Raw genomic sequence first — 27,701 nt, forward strand, 5'->3', positions numbered from 1 at the left:
CATTCTATCAGTCAGTTGTCTCTTACTTTTGCCTAAGATGAACTGCCTTCCCTGTTGACTCAGAATTTTTTTCTAACCATTTTATAGATAGCAATCACATACAATATGGGATAGAGGCATCTGGCACCATACAGAGATTGAATTACTTCTGCCAGTGATTTCACTCTGATTCAAGAGGTCCATATGATAAACATTTACATTAAATTATTAAGTTTATGTAGCTTCTGTGATGATTTGGGGCAAGAGAAGAAAGTATTCAGCTGCTTCAGGTTCTCTTCCCATTGCATGCTATTTATTGGCACCTTTTTGGTCTGCATCTACAGTGGAGAATTCTTCATGAAAGCTAGCACCTGGTGTCAGCTGGCATTTCCTGCTCTGTTGTGCAGATACCCCATATCCCAAATTTAACCCAAGTATCAGGAACTCCTTAGGAGAGTGCTTGTACGTGTTGCTTCTCTGGGGTTTGTGTGTCCCAGCTTTGTGCTTGCCAGCTTCAAAGTTCAGTGTTAGCCACAAACTTCTACAACATAAGAGTAAAAAACAAGGATAGGGTCTTACTACAAAGTGGGAAACAAAATCACGAAACAAAAATATCTCTGGCCCCAAGTTAAGGATTCTTTCAAAATACCTCAATCTCTGTCAGTTTCTTAAAGTTTACCTTAGGTTGCACCAAATCTTCATTCTTCTTATGATACTTAGTAGCTGTTGCATTTCTTTCCTAGTTTGTTAATGTCAAGATAATGTTAAGAACTTGTATTTAATCTTTGTTCTGTTCTGTTTTGCTTTTTGTTTTAAGGAGAGAGATCGCTATGCATACAAGATTCATCTTCCAGAAACAGTAGAACAATTGAGAAAATTCAATGCAAGACGAAAACTAAAGGTAAAATAAATGTAGTGTTAAAACAACATAGTTACATAATTTGAATTTCAAGTGATACTTTATTAATTTTAAAAGCACTAAGAGAAATCTGTACTCTAAAGGCGGCAGTAGAATAACAAAGTTGAAACTGATCTACAATGTTCCATCACAATGATGTCTTATTAGGGATGTTCATCCCTTCTTAGTTCATTCTTTTCAAACTAAATTCCAGTGCAAATTGTCTGGTATCAACCAAGGTGCGTATGAGGTCTTCTTACATTAATTCAGTAATTCTCCATCATATGAATTATTGGAGGGGAGTGAATAGTGGGTTCCATTATTACTGTGTTAAGTTTATGGTAAAAGAAACACAGTAATGTTAACTACTTTTCTTCAAAGAGAGCAAAGAAGTCTTCTTCAGTTCATCCCCTATACATAAGATTATTTCTCAACCAGATTGGAAAGAATGTTAACATTTTAGCCCAAAACAGCATGATTTTCCTTCAAAATGGTAAATAGGTCCTGCCTTGGAAAGGTTAACAGAAACATCTTTAAATACTCTGAAAGGTTGGTAAAACTTTAACAGAAACATGCAGCATTACAACTTGCGAGCTATTTTAGAATTTGTAATAAAACACAGAACCATATATATAGAGAGAGTTGCTGCTTTGCAAAAGTTTAAGGTAGCTGCAAAAGCAATTGATGATTAGGATGTAACAGTTGCTGTAGTTTATGATAGCACTTTCTCTTGGGTGGTTTGTATGTCCAGATAATACTTTCATTAAAATGTTAGCTAGTACCTTTTAGAATGTGATCTCTTTTCCTGCCGTAGACACAATTTCAGGTCTTTGCCAGATTTCTTCTGAGGGAAGCCACTATTTTTAGTCCCCAGAGAGCATTTATACGTGCAGTTTGTTTTCTACCATTTATTCTACCAGTGCTACCAAAGCACTGTTCTGCAGAATGTTTCTTGAAATTGTGTTATCCAGTTTGCATATATAAGCCATTAAAATCTGAGTGGTTAAACTGTACATTACTTGTACAAGTAAATATATGTTAGAGCAGATGACCATTTTCTAGCTTTGTAATTTCCCATGTAACACTCATTCAGGCAGCCTGAGATTATTACATGTTCGTATAGATGTCTCAAATGGATGTCAAATATACTGATGCTGTCAGGGTCAGATCATGAGAATTTGTCAAATAAGAATGTATTGCTTGGCCTTAAAGACTAGATTTTATACTCACTAATCCATCCAGTCCAGGTAAGAGGAAAAGATAAATACGGTAGTTATTTAGTTTACATTGTACTGTGGATATCTATGCCTCGTGATTATTACTTTACCTAAAACCTTTTTTAATTTTTTATGAAGTATTTTTCCCTGTGTTTGAAAAAAATGATGTTTCCTCTCTAAAGCAAAGGATATATTAGAATGTTAATTAAGATACTAATACTAATCCTAACAACTGAATCTTTTAAAAATTTCTGACAGAAATTTAGAATTTTTCTTGTCATTTATAACAGCACACCGCATAACCTGTGCTTTCTTGGGGAGACTACTAGAGGTCCCATCCCACCTTCCATCACCCTAACCTTTTATTGTAGCCTCTGCACAGCATTTTTTTTAATCCCTAACAAATTAGGGCAATAGCTATGTACTTCTGCTTGATGTTTTTAACATAATAAATATATTAGAGTCTGGAATACGTTGAACTGTAGGGAAAAAAATAATTTGTTCCTTTTTTAGCTGTCTTATCTAGGACCATTGTCTTCTTCATGAGTTTGTATGCTCCCTTTATCTTCTTTCTACCAAACATTCTGCTTCAGAAGTTAATATAAAATTAAAGATTTTTATAAAACCTGATGCGAATTTGAAGTTCCAATATAATTGGACATTAGCTCTGTAGAGTTACATTATGTGCTGTCTAATGTTTGGAGCTAAAACTGTAAAACATGCTGAATTTTTTTGTAAGGAGACAGAGTTGAAAGTCTGGGCATTGAGATTTCTGTTTTATTCATGACTACTCTCTAACTGTTAGGCATATTTAAAATTTCTGCCCAAGTCACCTGGTGCACTTAATGGAAACTTGCAAAGTACCTGTTGTTTTTAACAGAAATGTCCTGCCAATCACAGTGCTCAGAAATACTTCTAAAAAGATTTTCCCTGTCTGCCACCCCATAAATAAACTTGGAAGAATTTTGTTACTTCAAAAGGTTTGATTATAGAAAGTATCTGTTTGGGGGAAGAAAATTGTACCATTATTTGCTAACTTGATGTAAGTTTTATAACTCAACCTATCCTGAATTTGGTTTTATGTAGATAAATTAGGATTTGTGGAGATTTTTAAGGACCTTTGCCAAATTCCTTTCTGTTTTCCAGAGTCCAAGGGGTTCTGCTTGTGTTCTTCAAGCATGAATAGTATCCATTGCAAGTGTGTAAACATCCAGATCTAAAAATTTCAAAAAGCAGTGTATTTATAGTCTAAGTATCATATTACTTTCAGATAAACCCTGTCCATTGCATAGACCTGTACATATTGACATGGTTTAGCACCTGCCTCAGTAAATTAAATTGTAATTATTTCAATTTACAGTTTTGATTTGACTTGTACAAATTAACATATAATCTGAGCAAAATATTTTTATTCTTCAAGCATTTTATTTGGTTGTTTAGCATCATTGGAAACTGGTTTAAATTTGGCCTTCCATAATGGATGACTATTCTTTTTTCTATATCATTTAACTTTGAGAGGCTGAGTTATGAGTTACTTTTTATCAAAGAGGTTTTTAAAGTGCTTTCCCTTAAAGGCTTGCTCTCATGAATCCCCTCACAAAGCATGTAGTTACTGTTCATTAGTTTATGAACAGCTCTTTTGTTAGGTATGGTTACTGATAATATTAAAGCAGATGAAGACTATGAAATTTACTTACTCTTCACCAAAAAGGTATACACACAAGAAAGCTTGGGAGGTTGAGTGACTGGGGGTGTCTGAAAATGTTTCATTAACCTTTTTTGTGTAATTTAGACTTTGTGGGTGTTTTTATTCAGGGGGCAGTACTAGCAGCAGTGTCAAGCCACAAATTCAATTCCTTCTATGGTGACCCCCCTGAAGAGCTGCCAGACTTCTCTGAAGATCCTACCTCCTCAGGTATTTTAGCAGAAAGTATATTTACTGCAGTCTATCTGTCTTAATTCTGTACTGACTTAGAGTACCAAGTATTTATTAGTTTCTCATAATTTCATAAACTTGCGTAGTAAGTTAACCTTTAAATGTGAAAGCATACATATTTTTCAGTTATAATGGTGTTAGTGACAGAAGAAAATCAAGAGAATATTTCTACAGAGCTGTAAGATTCTACAGAAATGATCTGAATTTTTATTTGATTTTATTTAATTTAATTATTTGTATTTATTTATGTGTATTTAATTACCAATAGCACCATAACCTCATGTATCTCTTTACGTTCCTTGAGTGTAAAAGCATATTGAATTTTTGTCCTGAATTCTTAGGCAGAAGCAAGGTTCTCATACCCTAGTAATAGTTATTTACAAAAAGAAACCACTGTATAGCAGAGACTCTTGACAGTTTTGGAGAACAGTATGGTTAAGTGGTCTCCTCTTTAAAGTGGGCTGGGCAGTATTTCTGGCATTATGAGCCAGATCCCCGAATCCTCAAGAGAAGAGGGACAACACATACCGTTCTGTGGGCATGGAGCTGGGCCTTGGGCAGGAGTGTAACACTGCTTCCAGCAGTACTTTTGTCCTCAGCCCATAGTCGGGTATTTAAATCACTTGGTAGTCCCTTGATTAAAACAGCCCTGTCATAATTATGTATCTTAATTTTCACATAACGTTACTTTCAAAATCTGCAATCCAAAAGCATGTGTTGGCCTAACTGTTCTAAAATAAGGATTTAGGATCAAGTTAAATGAACTTGTAAGAAAATCTAAGGCTAATATAAGTCTCTTTTATTTTTCTAAACAACTAAATAGTACTGGCAGAATATTTGAGCTAAGGATGCTTGTAACTATAAAGCTTTCTTTACTAGAAGATTATTTCAGAAACTCAATTACATGTGCTGAACTACTGTGTGCTAATGAATTCTCTAAGTGAAAATATTACTTACTGGCTGCAAATGTTAAGTATTGCTTTTCTTTCATATGAGCAAGTCATCTTCATGAATTATTTCAATGTCATTAATTTACAAATAAAGGGATATTTTTGTTGAAATTCTGAAATTTTATTTCTTGGAATTCAAGTTTCAGTACTTAAATACAAAGACTGCTTAGTGCTTAAAGATGCTCACTTTTCATAAATTCCATTGAAATGAATGGGGATCTCAGATCATTAATTGCAAATGGTAATTACAGCCTCGTGGCTGAACTTCTGGCAGCCAGCTTTGGCATAATTGATGTACCTGTAAGTAAGGATCTGTATATAGTTTTAAAGAAAATAAGTTGATTTGACTTCACCCAGAGTTACTTTTCAGTGCTTTAATTTTTGTTTCCAGCTACTTCCTCCATTTCAATAAAATGAATAGGCCACTGACATGATTGGCAGTGGTAACTTTCCTAGTCTAAAAACTGCCGTTCCTCTTTCCAGTTTCAGTCTCACATCAACAGGACATGTGTCTTCCTCATGGAGTGATGTAATTTCAGACATCAGTGTACAGCAAGGGTACATGGTCTATTTTTTCTGCTCACAGAACACATGAATCCAGTACATACATAAATTCTACAGAATATCTGTGCTAGGTCCATTATTACACTGTGTTCACCTCTGAAATAACTGAAACGATAGCTTGGATTTCTTAGAAAAGCTTTATAATTCTCTAAAATAACATTGTCGATCTTACTGATGGGAGATCACAGTGATCAGGAAACCATTTTTAGTGAGTACTTTTCACTGACTACACTAGCTGATAAAATACTTAATATCTGAGGATAAACACTGAGCCTCCCAAGAAAAGATACTGCAACTTCCAGCTTCTGAAATTGCTAGATATGGAAATCTGTGTTGTTTCCTCTTCAGAATTGCACCTATTACGTTTTCGGATGTTTCTGACTTGCAGAGACAGGCTCTTGTGATGTTTCTAAACTGAACTAGTTTACAGAAATTAGACATAAAACCCTCGAATGTCAGTGGAAACTTGACTGTCTTCAGGTAATTTAAGTTTCCTTCCTAACAACTTACGATGTTACTTCAGATCATAAACTCTACTGAAGAACATTTAATATTTTAAATGTAGCTGTCTATTTAATCCTCCCATAAAATTTTATGAAGCATACCATTAAAATTAAATGATTCGTCATTGCCCAAATGAATGGGCAAATGTTTAGCTCCTACTGAGATAAAGATGCAGAAATGTAAATGCTTATTAAGTTATGCAAATTGTATATCCTGTCCTCCAGGTCTTTCTAAACACAGAAACAGAAAATTTCAGTTTTGTTTTCCAGATTAGGCTAGAGGTGTTCTCCCTCAGTGTCGTGAACCTGGGATTACTGGATGTTTTGAGCATTTCCCTATACTATTCCCACAGCAATAGCCTGTGATACCAAAGCACTATAGACAGCAAGTCAGATGACTTTTTGACATGCATAATTGCAGAGGATATTCTTATTAGAGTGCTTTCCAATGAGGATCAGCAAATTTCATAAATAAATTAGATGTGAGTAGACACAGATAAATTTAATTTAAAATCAACCAGATTTTTTTTGCATACATTTTCCTTTCTTGGCTACAGACTGTGTTAAAAATTCTTGATTCCTGCAGCTATTTATTATTATATATTTGTTCGTGGTTATCTATTCCCTCTTTCATCAGCAGTTGTCCTCTGAATGACTTAAACCTTCTAGCGCTCTGTTGGCAACCTAGCAGAATTCAATCTTGCAGAATTTTAAGAGGCTATAATAAAGGCTTTAAAAATGCTTTGAAAAATTAGGTAAATATTTAATAACTAAATAATTGCAAATAATAATAAAAAATAATTAAACTAAAATATTACTTTACTGCTGATACTCTGTGTTCAGTAACTTCTCCAGTAAATGCACTGAACAGCTCATATGGCAAGTGTCTTGCAAATGTTTTAAAACATTTGACTGTTAAGCCACCTGTCTTCATGACACTGTAAAATGCCAGTTTCCCAAGCTAATGAATGTTTTAGATACTTTTAATATTCTGAAACAAATATAAAGCAGAAGTAATCAATTTGCAGCTCTAAAAGCTGAATATGGCACATGAAAAAATTGCCCCAGTAGAGAGTGTTTAAAGTGGACCATGAAATTAATGAGGGAACAGAGAAATTCATAATGGGTTTGCTCTCTGGTGACCTTCCCCCTCCTGCTCCCTCCCACCCTTCTAGGTCCTCCTATCATTTGATTGCACATTAGATCAAGATAGAGGTTTTCCTTTGTTTATGTCATATGATAACCATTTGTCCCATGACAGAAGAGACCAGATGTATAATTTTCAAGTGTTTTGGTAACAGTGCCTCTGGCTGAAGAATGAGCATCATCAGCACAAAAACTTTGCATTTTTCTGATTTTTCCTTCTTCAGTCACCCATTCTATGGCAGACCAAGGAAACGCTGTGAAATTGTGTGAAAATTTTGCTTGGGAAGTTGAATTCAGGAAGGCCATTTAGTTTACTCTGGAGTTTAAGTAGATTCAGGACGTTTAGGTTTTTAAGCCAACAGTCAGTGAAGCCCATAAAATGAAGAATTTCTTTTACAACTTTGTATTTCCAAAAACCTTTTTGTAGCCATATTTTCACATTTACTGAGTTGCTGTAGGAGTTAAGCCAGTGGGTCATCCATTGTCTTTGGAAAACTGAATGATTGATTTTTAGATTAAAGCAGATCTTACCTTTTAGTTAAAGAACTTTCCTCTATCATGCATGCTTGTATAGCTTGGTTTGTGGAGTTTGTATGCTGATATGTGACGGACAGTTTCAGAATAATTTATGAAGTTCTTGTAAAGCATTTTATAATGCTTTGTTTCAGTTTAACCACATAGAAAGTAGAGCAGCATATTATATGTTAGATATACTGACCAAATGTACTTATTTAGCCTAGGCTACCAAATAGCACTGTTGCAGTACTTCCTGAACATTTATGTGCTCTCTGAGCTCTGCGGTAAATGTGTAATGTGATGAACATAGAGGCAGTGCTTTTTTCTTGCCTAAGAAGCAGGCATTTTAAATCTACAAGAGTGTTTCTAGCTTGTTTCTTTAAATTGCAATGTAAAAGTTTCATATGGCATTTTTATAAATGCATCTCAATATTTTGTCTCATTAGTGCTTTACATAAATTTAAATTGTTATGCTTTTTTCCTTTTGGGACTATTTTGTCCTGTCAAATAAGACAATTTAAATAGTATGAGTTCTTGATTTTCAAATTTGAAAATAATAAAATTTTAAAAGCTCAGTCTGATAGGCTTTCACAGTGGGATCATGCAACAAACGTGGCCACTCGATTAATTCAACTACTTTTAATCCACAGGTAGTTACATGGAATTTAGATTCCATGAAACATGAGCAATGTACGCCCATAACTTAAAAGCTGTCAGTCTCATCTACACAAGGAAGAAAAAGAAATAATGTTATGCAAAAATTACCACTGATTTTCTAAATATTTGCAAAGGATCTTGTGTAACATTTTTGAGTGTATGGAAGAAGGCAATAAGTTGTATTCACCTTATAATTTACTGTCATTAATCCCTAGTTGTACAAGTATGACTGACTGTCAGTTTTCAGATAAGTCTGAGTGTTTCCAGCTCCCCATTATCTTTACGTTTTTTCAGCTATTTATCTTTGTTATGGTGTGTTTATGTACAAAGATTTTTAAGTATCAATATAGAAAGTCACCATGAATTAAAATCAGTAATAAATGGTTGTATTTCTAAGTAGTTTCCATAATTTAATCACTGAAACGTGTTTTAAAAAAATCAATATAATTGAATTGTTAAATTCTAATTAGTGAATATAAGTGTATTAAGCAATTAATATGATGTTACACTTTATTTACAGTATATCATGATAGTTTTTCAGTTCACCTGTTACAGTACTCTTACTTTAAATCATGTTTTCTCTGAGTATTTAGAAACTGTGTACCAATGTTGGAATAAATCTGGTATTTTAGGTGCCTAACACTTCATATATGTGCTACTTTCCCAATGCCAAGTGCTTGTTTTCCTCCCATCCTACTCCACAAATCCCATTCGCTTCAGACGTAGAAACCATATTAAAAAAAAAACGGGGGGGGGTAATGTCAGTTGCTTTGTTCGTACTATTTTTGGCTAAAGTAGTATGCTAGGTTGCAGCTTTATAAATTGCTTGTTCTGAAATCTTCATACTGTTTGTTGTTTGTCCAAATGCTGCCTTCCTACTAGGACTTCTAGCAGCAGAAAGTAGGTATCCCTTTGTTTTCCTTCAAGGCATATCATTCAGCTATTGTATATGTCTTTGCATGTTTAAAAATCAGCTTTTTTCTCTTCACTTTACTATTCTCAGTTTTAATACTGCCTAATCAAGAAAAAATAGCCTGTATGTTTTTGATTAAATCTGTCTATAACTTTCAAAGTATAGTTAACCAGAAGTAATATGATTTCCAGAGAATTCTGAATGTTCAAGGTTAGAGGCAGTATTAAAATTACCTGGTGTTTTTTTTCGTTTTCAGTATTTCCAACACAACTGAAATAAGATTACATTTTCATTAAATTAATATGGGATAAAATTGTTTTGTTTTGCATTTTAATTCCCAAAATTAATGTTTTCGTGGACTAACAACCTTTTTTCTCCTGAACACTAAGCATATACTGTAGTATTAATCATATATTTTTTTGCGATAACCTTGCATGAACTTTCTTGATTATTCTGTGTTGACGTGGTACATGATATATGCATATACATTGTGTATATGCATACAGCTGATTTAAATAACTATACAGTCTGTGTCCCCTTAATGAAGGAATATTAGTGACGTGGAGGGTGGAGATTTCTGCCACAAGTTAGCTGCACACTTCATAAGAGACTGAAAGCACAAGCACTTCTAAACCTGTAGACTGTGCTAGACAGAAGAGCAGGTATGAAATTCTAGACCTTGTAATACAAACCACAAGCATTTGAAAACAAACAAATTCAGCATCTCAAAATACAAAATATAGAAAGTGTTTCTCTTCCTGTACCGTTTTAAGATCTGTAAACTAATAATTCTTCCGTCCTAAGTCAGGGCAGCAAGACACGTCTCCATTTCTGAACAAAGTCATGGATTTTTGTTTGTTTGATTCTTTTGATCTTAGAGGTTGCGGAAGTTGTTCCTTTTCCTCCTATTTCCCCTTCTCAGAATGCACGCCCAGTAATTTAAGAATGAGAACTCAGTGGATTTTTATATAAAAGTTTTTGAAACAGGATTATTTGTGTGCAGTTGTAGTAAAAAAGAAAATGTCATATAAAGCCTCAGCCACTGATTTTGTTTGGGAATGTTCTTTCTTCAGTAAATTTACTGAATAGAAGGCTGTGCTGCCCACTTACCGGTCAGGAGAGGGCTTCTATGTATTTCTGCAATACGAAAGAAAGTACTGAAGGCAGTAGTAGTGAAGGGCACTCATTTGTTAAAATAGTTCTTGGGTTGTTTGCATGTGAACATGCAACTTGTGAGGTGTGGGTCTATTCTGAAAAACGATACCTTCTCACTACGTTTCATTACCACCACCCTGGTCTATCTTCTGTCATATTTGTGCCCAGTTTTAGAGCGAGAGATAGCTAAGAAAAGGAACTGGCAAACTTTGTGTAAAGGTCCCAAGTATGGAGAAAGCTAGAGACATGAACTCATAGTGCCCCTGTGTGTGCAGAATAAAACAATGGTTATCTTCAAAATCAAGCACCAGTTTCTTCCTTTCTCTTTCCTCTTCCTTGCTCTTCTTCCTCTCTCTTTCTTGCTCATTCTCTCTTTCTCTCCTGTTCCATATATACTACTCTTCTCAGCATTCCTGCTTGTGTTTAGGAACTTTTTTTTTTTTTTTGGGGGGGGGGGGGATGGTTTTTGCCTTTTTCCCTGTTTTTTTTTCTCCTGCACCTGTTTCTTTTGGTTTTCTTCTCCAACTTTTACATGCTTTTCTTTCCTTTTGTGCATTCCAGAGGTGTTGCTCCCTTTAATTTATCCCAGTTTCTTTACCATATTCTTCCATCACACCTTCCTACCATATTCTTCCATCACACGCTTTCTTTCTCCAGTTTCACTGTAGTCTCCATAAACCTCCATCTTCCAGTTCTCTACCTTTACTTTTCATGCTTTTTTTAAATATATGTATGTGTGTATGTCTGTATATATACTATTACCGTCTTGATTGTTTCCCAGAAACATTCACGGAATTATATGCATGCAGGAGAGTATTTGTAAATATAGAGCATACCTAAACTTGGCTGTTTGGTTTCAGAACAGGAAGCGAGAAGTCAGTAAACACTATAAAGCTGAAATGAGAGGAGGAGAGAGTCCTTGCCTGTCTTTAGTTGTAATTACACTGCTACATATATATGTGAAACACGCATCTCCTGCCTTATTTTAAATTATAAGCATATATATATATATGCATGCTTCAGCTGTCATCTGTCCTGACAGAGACAGTTGCTGTGGAATGAGTGCACGGCAAAGAGCAACAAATTACCATGTGTGGTTAGAGGCCTCTCAGCTCCAGTGATTCACACAGATGTGGTTTAAAGTGAGGAAGATCATGTGAGCCTCAGTCGGCTTTCTGTTAAGCTGAAAAGTTACATCAGCACAAGTAGTGGAAAGGTCCTGTCTCTGTAAAAAGATTCTTTTCTTGCCTTTAATGAAAACAGTGTATGTTTTGTATTTTCTTTACAGAAAGAGGCAATAGAAGGGTTCTTTCTTATATACTGTTAACTCTTGTCCACTGCTACTAAGGCAAATCTGATCTTCCATGTAACATGGGCAGAGAATTTTATAATTATGCTGATATTGAGCCTAGGCATTCATGCGTGGCTGATATGGACAGTTTTTAATGTATATCTGAGCATGATTTGAAAATCTCAGCAGACAGACACCCCATCATTTCCACAGCATTTTTGATGCAGTGCTTAATTTCCTACTCTGTTTAACATTTATGGCTTATGGTTTTGGTTTATTTTAATAAGATGCCAACAAAACAAAACTAATGGAGGTACGGATTTATACAGTTATCACTAAATAGGTAGCCTAAAGGTGTACATGTCGCTGGAGTCGTAATGCAAGACCAAAAAATCTTTGAATTACTTGTCATATGTTAAAAATAAAATTTTAAAAAATCCATGAAACTTGAAACTCACATTGCAGAGTTGATAAAAATAATCTCACTGTCTCTTCACCAGATGTACTGTCAGAATCTCACAATATTTATAAGATCATTTTTTATGAAAAGAACTGCACTTGACTGTGCATAAGATTATAAGCTTGTTTTTTTATGAGATTGTATCCGGTGCCTTCATTCAGTCTTTCTAAAGTCTATCAATTTCTGATGGTTTTTTTGCTGTCCTTGCTATATGTGCTAGCTTCAGACCTCTTCATAAACAAAGTGAAATATAAATCCAGCCTTCTAAAACGCCTGTGCTTTGAGACCCAGGATTGTTCTTTAATTTCATCTCCAATGGCTTCACACAAGAAGACAGCCAAGAGATGAAGTAGGCAAAAGCAGCTTGTGTTGATTGTAGATTGACTGGCGTAAGGACAGAATTGTGGTATGTAGGGAAACTACAAATAGCAGCTAATCTTTGGTTAGTCATTTAAATGCCGCTGTAAAATCTCTAAGGCATAGTTACTTACCTGTAGAATAACACGTAGAATAGCTGAAGAATTGTTCCAAATTAAGACAGTTTATGAGAATGAGCAGGATTAAAATTAGTAGTTGGTGTGGGGAAATTAACATAATACGATACAGTTCTACATATCCAGGGGGTTGGGATCTTGCCTGTGTCACTTTAATAAAAGTGTACTATTATTATAATGGCTATTAATATGTCTTCTGCAGAGTCATTTTCTGGAATACTAATTGCAGGAGACTTGCAGAAAGGTCACCGTTTTATAGTGTTATATACTTAAACAAGGTCAGGCTTCCGTTCACAAATTTACATTGCTCAGAGGAGGGTTTATGACTGACCAAGGCTTAAAAGTGCATGCGTAGTTGTCAATATTAAACAAAAATAAGATTTCATTATTTTTTTCTCTCTCAGAATGTGTTTGCCAGGCAGTCTCTGTGTTTAGCAGCAAGATCTAAGTATTTTTACCTAAACCCTCTTTTAGTCATACACTATCACGTATCAGTGCTACATGAAAGGAAGCTAGTAATTCTCCCTGCTGCCTGTTGCATAATACAGGAAGTCAGTTCTACCTGCCCTGTTTTGTGAGCTTCCAAAAAGCAAACTTTCTGGGTGTTTTGTGGTGGAGACATATTTCTGTTGTAGAATATCGAGACTATTTCTTAGAATAGTATTTTCAAGATACTTTTTCTTTTCAAGAGAAGCAGTGAGCAACTACTTTATGCCTGTAAAGATCAGTTTCTAGCCAAACCACTTGTTCCAGGTTAGAACAGCTAGATGCCAGAATGCAGTAACAGTACTGTGCTTTACCAAAGCTTTTTCTACTTGCAACTTGATGAACCAGTGTCCATGATGCTCAAACCCCAGGTGATAATCGGGGCACTGTATGAGAACTATGAAGACTCTAGAGATAAAATTCAGAGAGAACTGTTTCTGAATGGCCATCTTTCCTAAATTAGGTAGTAGAATCTGCAGGAAATACCTGTGATAACTTTGACAACACAATGGGTAAAGAAATAATGCCAAGTTACTGTCTCATAAGGCAAATAGGTCTAACTGACAAATAATATAGATCTGCTTCAATGAGAAGAAAGGTACTCAATTCATCTTCCCATCTTCTTAAAAGCAATTTGGTATTATTCTTAAAAAGTCATTCTACTAATTGTGAAAGAAGTTTCATGTACTAGTAATGACTGCAGAAGACTATTGTAAGCATTCTGGCTGTTTTTTGTTTATTTGTCTGGCTGTTTTGTTTTTTTTTTAATGTGGTGAGAACCCATAGTTTTCAGCCTTTCAGAGATGTCAACACCAAAGGAACTGTGAATAGTCACAGCCATCCTTTCTTAGATAGTCTTATGGGAATACAGGAAAAATGAGGTTATGCATACGGCCCGGAATACCGCTGCTCCTTTGCACACACTGAGAACATGCAATTACAGTAGGATCCACAAGTACCACAATAGAACCACATTTGGTGCAGATTTTGTTACTGTTACTCTGAAGAAGAGTCTTCTACTTTTATCCCTGGCATTACAACCTTTCCTGCACAATTGTATGTGTATATATTTTTATAGTAAATTGATGTGCAGGGTGATGTTCATCTCACCTAATTAGCTGAGGCTACTTGGAAGTTCGTTGGCAACAAGCAATGTTTTCTAACAAAGTTTAGTTTACAGAGTCTTCGAAGTCAGACAAATTGGTCAATTTTGTGTCTTATTTTTTTTAGTTTCCTAATATTTATACATTTTTCTAATTTTTATATTTATAGAGTCTGTCTGTAACTGCTAGAGACCATTTGAAATCTCAGCTTTAGATTGTATGGCTGCATAACAACTCACTTAAGGTCTTTCTCATCTATGCTGAGGCTAAAATGGGTGCATTTTCAATGATGAAGAGAGGTGAAATGGTATTTCTAGAGGATACATAGTATAACCATAAACATGAGTGCATTTACACCTTATTGCTTGTTTTTTGTTTTGTTTGTTTGATTGTTTGTTTTTTCTCAAAGGCTAGAAATTAGCTTAAATAGAATAGAATAGGCTTTTTTTAGGGGCAGGTGTTCTGCAAAAATGGGCTATTTTTATTTTATACAGTATCTTTACCTGAATTTAAAACTCTTCTGAAAGTTATTGTTACACTTTGAACCAAGTGTCCCTAACAGAGTTTAGGTTTTCACAAAAATGCCTGTAGAATTATTCTGTCACTATTTTAAACAATAATATGCTGTCAGTCTATTGCTACTATGCCTTCTTCTCATGCAAGTGCATGTTATTTGTAAATGTGTGATGACATGGAAGGACATGGTAGTAGATAGACCACGAGATTGTAGGTTAAAAAAAAAAAATGAAACTGATTTTTGAGAGGTTATCAAGTCACTGTCAGAACTTGCCATCAAATTTGTTAAGAATGTCCTTGGAAACTTTCTGTTACAGCCATCTGTTGGTTGCATTACAGCCAGTGCAACCAACAGGCAGGAGAAACAAGAGCTAATGTTTAATGTTCTGGAATTTCCAGATATTCAAAAGATTGTTCAGTTGCAAATGTTAAGGAAATAGTAACTTTTATTTCTCTTTGAAAGGCCCCAAAGTATTCCACAAAATCAAATTCCCAGAGTAAATAATACTGTCAAATAAAAAGTCAAATAAAGCGTTTGGTGATTGGCAAAGTAATAATAGAACTTAGAGCATGCTTCTCATCGGTTGTGGTTTTGGCTCCGGTTTTTGTGGTTATGAGCACCTTCAAGCAGTATTACGAGACTCCAGGATATCTAAGCCGTTGAATTGAATCTTCTCACATGTTTTCCTTAAAGTCAACACTGCAAATACGTAGAAAGGTCTTTGAGCCTAGAAAGCAAAGTTTTGTTAGAAAACAATTAATTTAAACTCTGAGTTTGACAAGAATAGAAATAGAAGGGAATTCTAGTAAATTATTTTCTGTCAACTGTATCCTGGAAAGTCAAGCACTTTCCTTCGTCTTGAGGGTCTCATAAGTTCATCAACCTTCAACTGACGTACAGAAAATGTTAAAAGAAACTCAGCACAGTCACTTTTTGGTCCCTTTTTGAGTTCTTCCATGCCATTGAGGCTTAGTTGTGCATCTCTTTGTGCTCTTACCACCAGATTCCAGGTTCCTGTATTTCCTCAGGTTTCCTGCAGTGTCTCCAAGTGCGCAAGATATGGTGCAGGCAGAGGAGTATAGAAGGTTCCTTTAAGCAAAGCATGCTTATTCACTGTCAAAGATGGAGCTGTTTTTTCTCTTCTTCAGCACACTAGCTCCGATGTACAGCAACTACAATGAGGCAAACAATGTCTTACTCCTTGCTATCCAGCCACCGCTTTTTTAAAGAAACGTAACCTACGTTAATAAATCAGTTGCAAATAAGTAGTCAGACACATTTAATGACAGAGGATTAGCAAGTCTTCTTATTGCTTATGACCCATGAGTTGTGAGCAAGTAGAATAAGAGTTCTTAACCATGGTATCGAAAGAACTGAGAAAACAATCTGAGGTTAAGACTTTTACTAAATGTGATACAAGACTTTCTGGATTTGTAACTTACTCATCACAAGTCTTGTTTAGTAGTTTTTGTGTATTTAATTAAGATTCCATTTTTTTAAGGTTTTCAGAGAAGTAACTGAATTAACTTGACTCCTTGTGTGGTTGGGGGGGGGGTTTATTGTTATTAATTTTTATTATTATTTATTCTGAAAATACAGTAGGTTACAAAAACACCTAAGGGATGATAAGAATTGATCATATATAATAGGGTAGAATTTCAAGAAATACAGTAATTTTTTTAGAATTTCATATATATTGTCTGACTGTCTTAACTAGGGCACTGGCAAGTGAGTAAGAAGCAGACAAAATGCATTAAGGAGAAATTACTGAAGTGCAGAATGTGTAGAATTCTGTATCCAGAGTTAAGAATTTATTTATGAGAGAACATTCTGCAGTTGACTGTCAAAAACTGGCATTTTTACAGGCTAATACTGAATAATAAGATACCAGTTGCTTATACCATGGTGGAAAATCTGAAGACATGAGCTGTAGGTGTTTAGATAAGCCAATGTTAGCATTCTAGTAATGCGAGCAAGTGGCAGCCTCCATCAATACCTGATTTTTAAAACAAGGTGTTCCACAAGGAATCTATATGGGCTGTTTTACTGTGATTTATGTTGTGTTTCTCTGTCCTTCCCAGCTATGAGTTGAACTTTCCTCATGGATTTCCACCTTCCACAATGCCTCCTGGTTTTCCCTTATGTCTCCATATCCCTCATTTCTCCTTTCACCCTTACCCATATAAAAATCATCCCATCTTCCAATGACCCAAAACAATTCATTGTTCTCAAAAGACAGCAAGTGCTATATCTGGTTTTGAGATAACCAGGCAAGCAGAACAAACAGAAAAAAAAAAATCCGAGCTAACCTTACAGTGTTTTATTCCTACTCTAGAGGACAAAGCAGTCAGGTCTTTCTTTGTCTTCCCTCCTTTATCCAGATGCTGATTTTAAAAAGAATTTTGAATGCATTGTTTCTTTCAAATTTCTACCAATTTCGGTTGTATATTTGAAATGGGCCAACAGTTCAAAAAGTGAAGAAAGGGAAGGTTGAAGTAAAAATGGTAAGGACAGGCGGTTGGGCAGATAACCCAAATGACTTTGTAAGACATCGTTGGAAACCAGACTAAGTACAACCAAGCAAAACTTAATAAATACCTGAGAGAGGTTTTAACCTCCCTTCAGTTAAACCATTTAATATGAATAATTACATATGGGTACTGTTGATATTCATGAAGTTTGTTCAGTGTGTTTTCCTATAAAACTCTGGCTTTTTTAAGTTCCTGCTCCAGTTATACAAGATGAGGTAAAAGTTTCCTTTTCCAAAGTTCAGTTTGCCATGAGTCTTTGCTCTATCGATTTTTAATTTTTTTTTCCCCTCCTATTTATTGCCCCATAGGAGCAGTCTCACAGGTGCTTGACAGCCTGGAGGAAATTCATGCACTTACAGATTGCAGCGAAAAAGACTTAGATTTTCTTCACAGTGTTTTCCAGGATCAGCATCTTCACACGCTACTAGATGTAAGTTTTCTGAGATAAACGGTTTGAATATGTTTTTGTATCTGTTGTTCATTAGCCAGAATTTGGTTTTATCCTGCATATATTCTCTTATTGTTTCATAGCAAAAGTTAATTTATTTAGATGTGGAATGTAACAAACAACTAGCACTTGACAAAAGAAGTACATTTTCGTATTATACATACAGAATATTTTAGAAAAATTAGAGTTAATTTAATCATATGTAAATGATTCATGCTTTGGTTTGAATTAGTTGCTGTACTTTAAAATAATTAATCATAATAAGCTTTTTTCATGTGGTAAGTGCTGGATTTTATTTTTTATTTTAAATCCAAAATGTAATTTTGTAACTGTGCAGATTGACTTCTTTTTACTATTATTTTTAAGTGATTATCTTAGACAAATTCTATGGATATTCTTGAAAATATGAAAAATATGACATTTTTTCTATGTGAAACACCTGATCATGCCAGTTTTTGTCCTGTACTTAAACAAAGTATGTGATAGCCACAGTCATCTAAATCAACATTAGCCTGTGGTTCATGAGAGCCATTAATACATAAGACAACAGCTGATGTTCCACAAAAAAACATGCAAAAATCACAGAGTTGAAAGATACAGGTTAGTGCCTCGTGCTTTTTTTTGTTCTTTACGCTAGCAGTCTGTTCATAGTATTTCAGTAATGATAATATTTCTCTAATGGTCTGCTGTAGCCTATTAAGCCGGAAAAAAATGAAGTGAATTTATGTCATGTTTGCCATTCTTTTTAAGTCATGGTCATTCTCTTAGAAAGGGATACTTCTAAATGCACTCTATAACTCTATAACATATTTGTGAGAAGAAAACACTATCAAAAAGCATTTTTGTTTTATTGTGCTGTGTGTAAGGGCAATAATAGAATCTTCCCAAAGATATTCTGAAGAGAATAATACAAAATAAAGTTCTAGCAGATTCTAGTGTTATGAAAGACACATATGAAAGACTGAAGCCAGTTAAAGGCTGTTATTTGAAAGGGTAGGTTCTACATTTCAGAAACTTGAATGAGGGAGCTTTTTTGTTTATGCATTAATATAATGCTAGTTTCTCTCAGAATTTTGAAGAGCTCCTGAGTTGTACTTCAATGAAGTTCTGTTGGGGAAACCGCTTATTCCTCTCCAGTATTTGGGGTTAATGAAGTTACCAGAACAAGTCACCTATAAAATATTACATTCCACTAAGTAGGAATTTTGTAATCTGTCATTAAGTTGTCACTTTGCATTAAAAACTGCTGTTCCTCTTTCTTGGCCTTTATCCACAGTTAAATTTGTTCTCATGTTCTTACTCTTTCTCAAGAGTTATCCTTATTTTTAGATTAGGCACATGATGATAGATCATTCCTGCTGCTGAAATACCTTCTTTTGCTTCTGAACTAACTTATTTTCTGAGAGGAAATAAAAGGATAGTCTCTGTGTTAAGAGTGCAAACTTGCTGTTTTTTTTTCAGATTGTGTAGATCACAAAATAGATGATGTCTTCTGAACAGGCACCTCTGAGGGCCACAGAAAGCAGGGTTCTTAGCATCCCATTGATAGTTCTTAGTTGATTCATTTCTGTATGTCTACTTAGATAACTGTCTTAAGTCTCTTTCCACTTGTGTGACAAAGCTGTTCAAACCAAGGGGGAAAAGGTGACAATTGCTTATAAAGTAATTTATATTCGCTCTAGGCCCAGTCCTGCAATATACCAGCATGTCCTCGTGTGAGCTTATTGAATAATTTCAATTTTACAGAAACTATTGGGGAGTTGTTTGTTTGTTTTACTGTACAGAAGTTAAAGAATTCAGTATTAAAATCTTAACTTTGTTTACCGAGGAAAGTAAAGAAAAGACCCTTCTAGAAACAAGCATTTGGAAATATTCATTATGGAAATATATATATATATACATATTGTTTAATAATAGATATTTATAATGTAAAAGAGTAACTGTGGATTGGACAGGTATTTTTTCTCACTTCTTTTAGAAATGTGGTGATCATAATTCCAGTGAATACTGTAGGACATTCCTGTTTGGGACTTAGAAATTTCCGGGTTTATGACTATATAAAACTTTATAGGTTGTTTCATTCTGGGTTCTGATATCCAGTTTAGATCATAAAGAATGTAACGAAGTTTAGTAAAGGGTATAAATAACTTTATGGAAAAAGGGAGGTAAATTTAAGTAGTGAAACAGCCTTTTATTACCACTGACAGGTTTTTAGAAACCTTGTGAAATGATTAAGATTTTTTAATTGACTTTCATGAAAAAGATCCTGGGAGGCATTGCTGTCTTTTGTCAGCGGTACTGATCAAGAAGTTGGAAACAAATGTGAGGAGATTACTAATTTTGGAGACATTAGTGTTTGGCTGTTTTCTGTATCGTAACAAAAGATTTTACTTCAATGATTATCTGTTTTGAAAAGTATACTGGGCTTCAAAGGCTGTGCCTAATGGGGAAGATCTTAACAATTGTGTTTGATCTCTATCAATATATCAAAGGAAGCCAGGTTTGCTAAAAAGTAAAACTAGAAGCTGCTATTTTACAGAGCTGCCTACATAGAAGGAGACAAGAGAAAACTTTCTCCTATTGAGTCAAGTAGTTTGGTCACCTCTCCAGGGACGGTTTCTGTGGGTGATTCTGAATGCAGATGTCGTTCGATTTACAAGTGAGATTTTTGCTCAGCGGGAGAACAATATCAGCTTTTGTGTGACTGGGGCCTCTCTGTGCTTTGTCCGTGTTTGTCTTCAGTCAGATAGCATGCTCTAGGCTGATATCTTTTGGCCTTTAACTTAAGAAGTTTGTTGCATTATTTTCGTAGACAGATTATTTGAGGTAAGTGTTGCTATTTCTGTAAATGTGTCTGAAATAGAAACAGGATGAGTTTTGAAGAAATTTTATTTTACCTTTTGCTGGTGTAATACCCTGCACGTGTATAGTTTTATCTAAATGAGATGAAATAATTTTTGGAGTGGCTATCTGAAACATATCTGTATGTTTAGCTACTTGTCCCTTTAGAGTTTAATTTACATTCAAAGTGCATATATTTATTAAAACGTACTGATTTTTCAAGAGAATCTCGCTTTTAAGTCTGTTTTCCTTGGCTGCTAATGGTAACACTTCAAAGGAACATGCATACATGCACATTTCAGAGTTCCCTTAATATTTCTTTTGAACTCAGTCATCCAAACAGATTCGGTCCTAAAGTCCAGACTTTTAAGGAAACATATTTTCTCTTTTGCTAAAAAGAATGTCGTTGGGTCCTCAGTTTAGTATCTTACATGGTTGGCTAATACTTTCAACTGGATTTATTTTGTTTTGCTCTGTTTACCCTTCCAATGCTGGACGTTGGCAGGACATTTGAATGTCTTTTATTATAGTATCAGCCATTCAGCAGTGTCCAGTCATGATTAACATTTTAGTTCTCCATTTGAAAATGTTCAAAATTTTTCATCCATTTATCCCTGCTTTGCTCTTTTCTGAGCAAATTTGACAAATCTGTTGTACACTTTGATAAAAGCAAATCAAGAGACATTTTTATTTCTATTTTCACAAAGCTTTCATTTCCCTTTTCCTTTCATTTCTTTTAAACCGTTAATAGACTGGTGGAATTTCTGTATGTGATACAGAAAAGAAAACAAACACAGCAGTTCAGTATAAAAAGCTTAAATATTTTTATTAATTGTCTCATTTTTCCTTATTTTCATTTGCATAAGTATGATTTCCTATGTGTAGCACATAGTGTGGTTCAAGTTTTTTTGACCAACGTTTGTCCTTACCCTCTTGGATACTGAGTATGCTAAAACTAGTAAGTGGAACATGTTTCAGTGAAACATGAATGCATTTCTTTCCCAAATATAAATCAGAAAGTGTATGTGTACTAGATGTCTTGCCAAATTCCCTCAGAGCATGTTATGCTTAGGCAAAATAAATCTTTCTCATTTTTAAATCACCTTGTTTTCCTATTTTTAATTATCCTTTAATTGATATGTTTGTAAGACAAAAGCAAATGGAAAATAATTGTTTAAAAAAAATTGAAAGAAAGAAACTATGTTGGCAGGATAGCACCTTGCTATTTGGGGAACCAAATCTGGCTTTTCTCCCAGACCAGCAGAGGCAGCATGCTCTGCCCCAGAGAGTGGGAGGGACTGTCTCCCACTGCAATGGAAACTCCTTTCCCAAGTAGTATACAAGGAACAGCGACCAAGCCTTAGGGAGAACTGTTCGAAGAATTCTTTCAGCAGGCGTACTGGATCATCCTCATCACCAGCACAGTATGCTTTTTCTCTAAAAGGTAACTTGTCTGGAAGGCCATATCTGGGAAAAAAAAAAAAAAAAGGCAGAGTCTCTTCTAGAATTTCTTCTGCATTGTTTCATAATCTTTCTCTAAAATACCTTTCAGTTTCAACTTCTTTCATGTGCTTGAATTTTATTTTCTCTGTTCCCAGGATATGTAGATCACTCTGCTAGTCAGCATCATCTCATTGTTTTCTTGCTCTTCTTGTTTCTCTGTCTTACAAATTTATATAGAGAATTTGTCTTATATTTAGTCTTCAGAGCAGAAACCATTTTTCTTCTATGTTTTGTTAATATATAATACTGATGTGTGATGGGATTTCTGAAACACAAGTCTGATAATGCAAATAAGAAATAAAACTAACATTTATGTTGATTAAGATTCATTTTTTGAAAAAAAAGTATGTATCCATCACTTAATGACAATGCAAAATTCTGGGTTGGATTGCATGGCATTGCAACAGTTGTTTTGTTGCAGTTAGCCTGTTTGCTTTCTAACTAATGTTCTGTCATTTCTGAATATTTTTAAGCATACTACTAATGTGTTGAATCATCAAGTGAAATACAGCTTAATAAAAAACAAACTTTAAATGAGGATAACACTATTTAGCCCATTCCTCTTGACCAAATATCAGTTCTCCTGTGTCAATAGTTTGTCATTGTGTGTGTGCACATCAACATTATGTTATTCCAAAAGCATAAATGTGTAGTCACCTTTTAGTATGTAGAATCTAAAAATTCTTTGATTACCATGTATTCTTATGGTGTTGGGCCCTGATCTGTCAAAGAACACTAAAGCACGTTCTTCACACTAGTGGAACATTTAATGAACTTCACTAATACTGTTTTAAGATGTAGAGGATCGTTTTCATGGTTTACTTTCCACATTTTCTTTAATTATTTTTATGTTAAGTGTAGTTCAAATTAGTTTCAATTTCTTTTTAACCATAAGGGCTATCTTTTTTTCTTTTTTTTTCCTGTTAAAACTTCTTAGTCTTGGATGATCTTACTTCTCCAGGAGCTTGGGACTTAGTCTAACAACGGGAAAAAATAAGGAATGTGTTGAGTTGGAAGGGATGCTACAGTGCCTGGGATATGGTCCACAAACATTCAATAATGCTTCTGGTTTGTTGGTGCTGGGAGTTTTCTCCAGACTGGTATTTCTGTCTGCACTTAGACTACATTAGGTACCCAAAGGCAGTACAGTAACATCTTAGTAAAATATGTTTCTGTCTTTGAAGTCAGTCAGGCCTCACTGCATCCTGCTTCAGTAATTCAAGTAGTTGTCTGGTGCACATTGACTGTTGTCTGTACTAATGAGCTTGCTGCAGTATATTTTTATTCTCAGTATGTCATTACAAAAGACTTACATGGATAGGGAGAAACAAAAATGGCTGTAACCCCAACATTCACACCTCCCAGTGCAAGATACACTCGATGTCATGTAGCAGGTGAGAAGCCATGTTCTTTGTAGACCCTCATTGTAGCCTTACCTAGTTGTATTTGGGTTCTTTGTCTCCCTGGAATGAGGTTGATGGTCATTGATATCCTCTTCTTCAAGATGGTGTTCGAACCCTGAAGGGTTAGTTCAACTGACAGAAATGGGATTGAAGCCTATTTAGGCTTAACCTGAGTCTATAGTTAATGCTGTAGATTACTTGCCCATATTGGAAGGTGGGGGCAAGATGGGGACAAAGGTTATTCTGTAGAAAATATCAAGGTGTGATCCAGGTAACGAGTCTTTTTATAGCCCTTCTTGCGTTGAGGGGTTAGTTTTCCATGATGCTGATGTTTACTTTTATCAGCTGCTTGGTGTCCTCATAATCATATTTTCTGAAATTTCCTGGTTTTGTTGCTCTCCACTGAAATCTTCTACATTGTTTGATATTCACCTGAACGTGTAGTGCTCAAAACCAAATAATAGTGGAGGAGGATCATCATATGATACTTCTTTAAACTACATAATTACCACCCATGTCTTTCACATCACTACTGCTGGAACTTTCACTGTGTTGATTTTCAGATATTCTGTGCTAGTTCTTTTGGTACTAAGTGAAAGCAGAAATGTTGCGTCATCCTAGGTTCGTTTCTTTCAATCTTTCCAAAAGAAGTTAAAAGGTTTACAATGTCAACAAAGAAAAATGTGGGTCGTGATTCAGGAACATAGTTGAGACTAAAAACAAAACAAAACAAAAAGCTAGAGGGACTTGTGGCAGGGAGTTCCTGAAAAAGATTAGGTGGCATGTGGAAGATATCTTGTAGTCTAGAGAGGAGGACTGAAAAGTACACTGGATGTCTACACTGAGCTCATGAGGAGATGGGAGTACGTCTTAGTCTACTTAAATCTAAAAAGTTTTTGTCACTATGGTTTTAAAGTGTTGCATGTATTTATGTAAGATTATTCAATCCCTGTCTTTGTTTAACACACTTTCCAATTTGGAAGAATGTATGTTGGCCTACATACATGACATATGATGTGGAATTTTGCAACCTCTTCCTCGTCAGCAAGCTATGTGCATGTATTGTCTGTCATATCTTTTTACATCTGCTGTCAATTCTTGAGAACTGCTGCTTCCACAGTCAGTGGAATTTTTGTGATAGTCATTAATGTAAGTTTGTTTTAAAATATGAGACAAATTACTAGGCTGGAGTCCTACTTCATTGTATCAGTGGATTAATCTTAATGATAAAATATATCATGAAATTTAGTGCTGTTAGATACTGGAGTCTGGATTCCTTGTACATGAACAAGGTAAGGTAGTTAGTGGAAAAAAGAAGACACTTCAGATTTTGGGGACACCTGAAATTAAATAGAAGGAAGTAATGACTTGGAAGATTTTGAAGGGTAACGTAATTGATTAGTATCAGTGCTTCTGTGGCACAAGTAAAAAAAAAAAAAGAAAAAGTCACAGTGAATGTAAAGCAAATCAAAAGGAACGAATTAAAAGGGTGGAAAAACACACACACACTGCAGTTTATTTTGTAAAAGTATAGTCCTTTCCTAACTCTTTTACCTCTGAATTTATGTAGTAGTTGAATAGCCTGTGCTGGTTTTTGTTGAAAAGGAGTAAGTTCTCTGGTAGAGCTAATTTTTCTTTTTATTTATTTGTAACTAATGTATGCTGAAAGTAAAAAGTTATCCCCTTGCACAGGAATAGATCTTACAAGTCAGATATTACTGGACATCTTGACACCTGACCATGTGGTCTGAGCCAGTATAAGCATAAGCATGTCTTTGAGTCTGCTGTCAACTATATCAGTTTAAAAATAAAACTAGATCAAAGATTAATTTAGAAAAAACTGTGAAAATCTTTGGTGTTCTGCAAAGACTGTAAAGAGCAATGCACCACGTGATACACGTAAGTATTTGCTGTATCATTTCAAAAGCTAAAATTGCAACTTGTCAAAACTAGCAGTATAAGAATTACAGGTTAAAAAACAGTTACACCCACATACATAAGCACAGTGGATTTAGTGTATGGAACTGCACTGATTTGTATAGGCTCAGTTTCAGGTCAAACCTTGTGTGATTTCTCCACACTTCATGACTGCCTGCAGTTTTGCTAGAGGATTGTAACCTCTTGACAGAATTTAAACTTGGATACATTTTCACTTTTTAAAGTTTTGATCAAAAGGTTTAGCTACAACAGATACCCCATTTAATTTACAGAGCAGAATGGAAAACCTTTTTAATGTTCTGTACCCTAACCTTCTAGTTCCCCTATTGTTTCCAAGCGTACAAAATATGTGAATGCAAGATTGAGATGATAAAATATTGAGTGATAATGTATGTAATGCCACTTGGTATCTTTGCCTCTTGCCAACACTGGCAAAGGCTATATGCTTTCCTTCCAAGTGTTGTGTAATCAAGTCACTACCAGGAGACAGACTCTTTGAATGCAATGAGGATTTCTGTCAGGGTTCCTTTTTACACCATGGGTTACTACAAAGGCAGTGGATATACAGGCCTTTGGCAGTGCACTTCATAGGGGCTAAAGGATGTGCTTTCCCTCTGAAAGGAAGCCTACAAACATTTCAGGGTTCCACCTTAAGACAGGTACCATATCTGTCGCCTTCTGTCTTTACATTCATCCTCAGCAGAATGAACCCTGATTATTTGGCCTTTCCCAAGATGCTGTTCTGGCAGCTCAGTAGGACCACATCTGGCAGGCAGTTCTCATGTCTAGCACGCTGAAGGGTCAAGGAATTTTATTCTAGCAATTCTTGAAATAGACTGGGTTAATAGGTTTCCTTCTTCTCCAAACAGTGAGGCATTAACCACTAAGAAATATGTAGTATCCTCTGCATGTTTCAGAAATATCATCATTAACAAGCTGTAAACATTTATTAAATGTTTTCCAATTGGCATTTAGCTTCATTACTGTCAAGTTTGCATGGTCAGAATTTCAGTTTTTGTGTACATTATATAATGAAATTTGTCATTTTGACTCTGTAAAGGACGTTTGCCAGTTGTCTGCAGTGGGAATCAAAATAATATGCAGAGAGATGTGTTTTGCTGAGTTCAGTTGTGTCCTCTCCCATCTCCTCCCCTCAAAAGTTAAGTTCTTGATTTAGAATAAAACAGGTGAAGAAGTCCAAATGTGGAGTGATCCCGCAGAGTAGAAGTTGAAATTGCATGTGGTTGATTGAGTTTACATGGCACTGTTTTCTCTTACCTGTTATTGTAGGTAAAGTTATAAGAAAATCTGCTTCTATGTTAATTTTGACACAGGTAGCAGCAACTGTAACTCTGTTCTAAAAGTAGCATTGTGTAAAAGATAATTTGTGTTGCATTAATGTGAATATGTAGAAAGAAATTGAATATTTCCAATTGGCATGATTTCCATCAGTGTTAGTAGAAGCGTGAGTGCCTGAAATTCCAAGCTGCAATGAGAGCACCTGTCAGGTCTGTGGCGTGACATGTGCAGAAGCCGGCCTTCCTGTCTGGACAAAATTCATGGACTGCTTCAAACTGGCTTGTTCTGTGGATGCTGTGTTAGGAAACTTTCATTTCAGCCAGTACTCTGCTTTGTGAAACCTTCTGTTCAAGTACTTTTGGTCACTGTTTTACAGCACTGCACTTCACTGTATAAGTTGGTTGAATACAAAGGTTGATTGCACTCCTGTTTTACAGTAAGTGTATCACAGGGATAAAAGTTCAAAGCTATGTGGGGCTGTAACTTGTAATGCTCTAGCAGTCACAAAGTAGTCTTAAACGTGCTTTGGACATTCATACAGGATGGGGCTGTAACATGTGCTGAAGAACTGTGCTGGGAAATGAATGTTACATCACTGGTGTTGTCACAGTGAACTTCGGGCACAGTCCATAACAGTGGAAAACGAGGAACAAACTGCCTTCAAACAGAAGTTAAAGCTAAAGCCCTGCCAACTGTGACCTTGTTATTTAGTGTGTTTGCCAGTGGGATTTGTTACCTACCAGGAGATGTTTCTGTGAGGGTCTGGAATCACAAGGAAGCAGACTTCCGTTGGGAGCTTATGCCATTTTGCATGGAAAAGGAGATGCTGAAACAGAACTAAAAGAGGAAAGAATAAAGTGATCTATCCATTATGTAATCGGGAATTTGACATGTTAGCATTTACTTGATATTACTGCTTGCTTCATTCAGTAGGTCACAGATTTCTTTCAGAC

General features: G+C 35.3%; 1 protein-coding gene across 4 annotated transcripts in view; it reads left to right on the forward strand.

Moving 5' to 3' along the window:
* CASK (calcium/calmodulin dependent serine protein kinase) overlaps nt 1-27,701 on the forward strand; it is a 218,392-nt gene that overhangs the window by 142,561 nt on the left and 48,130 nt on the right. For all 4 annotated transcript variants that reach the window (XM_035542154.2, XM_035542152.2, XM_035542153.2 and 1 more), the window contains exons 9-11: nt 797-880; nt 3,910-4,009; nt 17,625-17,746. In XM_035542154.2, coding sequence (XP_035398047.1) covers nt 797-880; nt 3,910-4,009; nt 17,625-17,746 — 306 coding nt within the window. The remainder of the gene's footprint in view (nt 1-796; nt 881-3,909; nt 4,010-17,624; nt 17,747-27,701) is intronic.

This window comes from Cygnus atratus, chromosome 1 (genome assembly GCF_013377495.2).
Source record: "Cygnus atratus isolate AKBS03 ecotype Queensland, Australia chromosome 1, CAtr_DNAZoo_HiC_assembly, whole genome shotgun sequence".
Classification (NCBI taxonomy): Eukaryota; Metazoa; Chordata; class Aves; order Anseriformes; family Anatidae; genus Cygnus; species Cygnus atratus.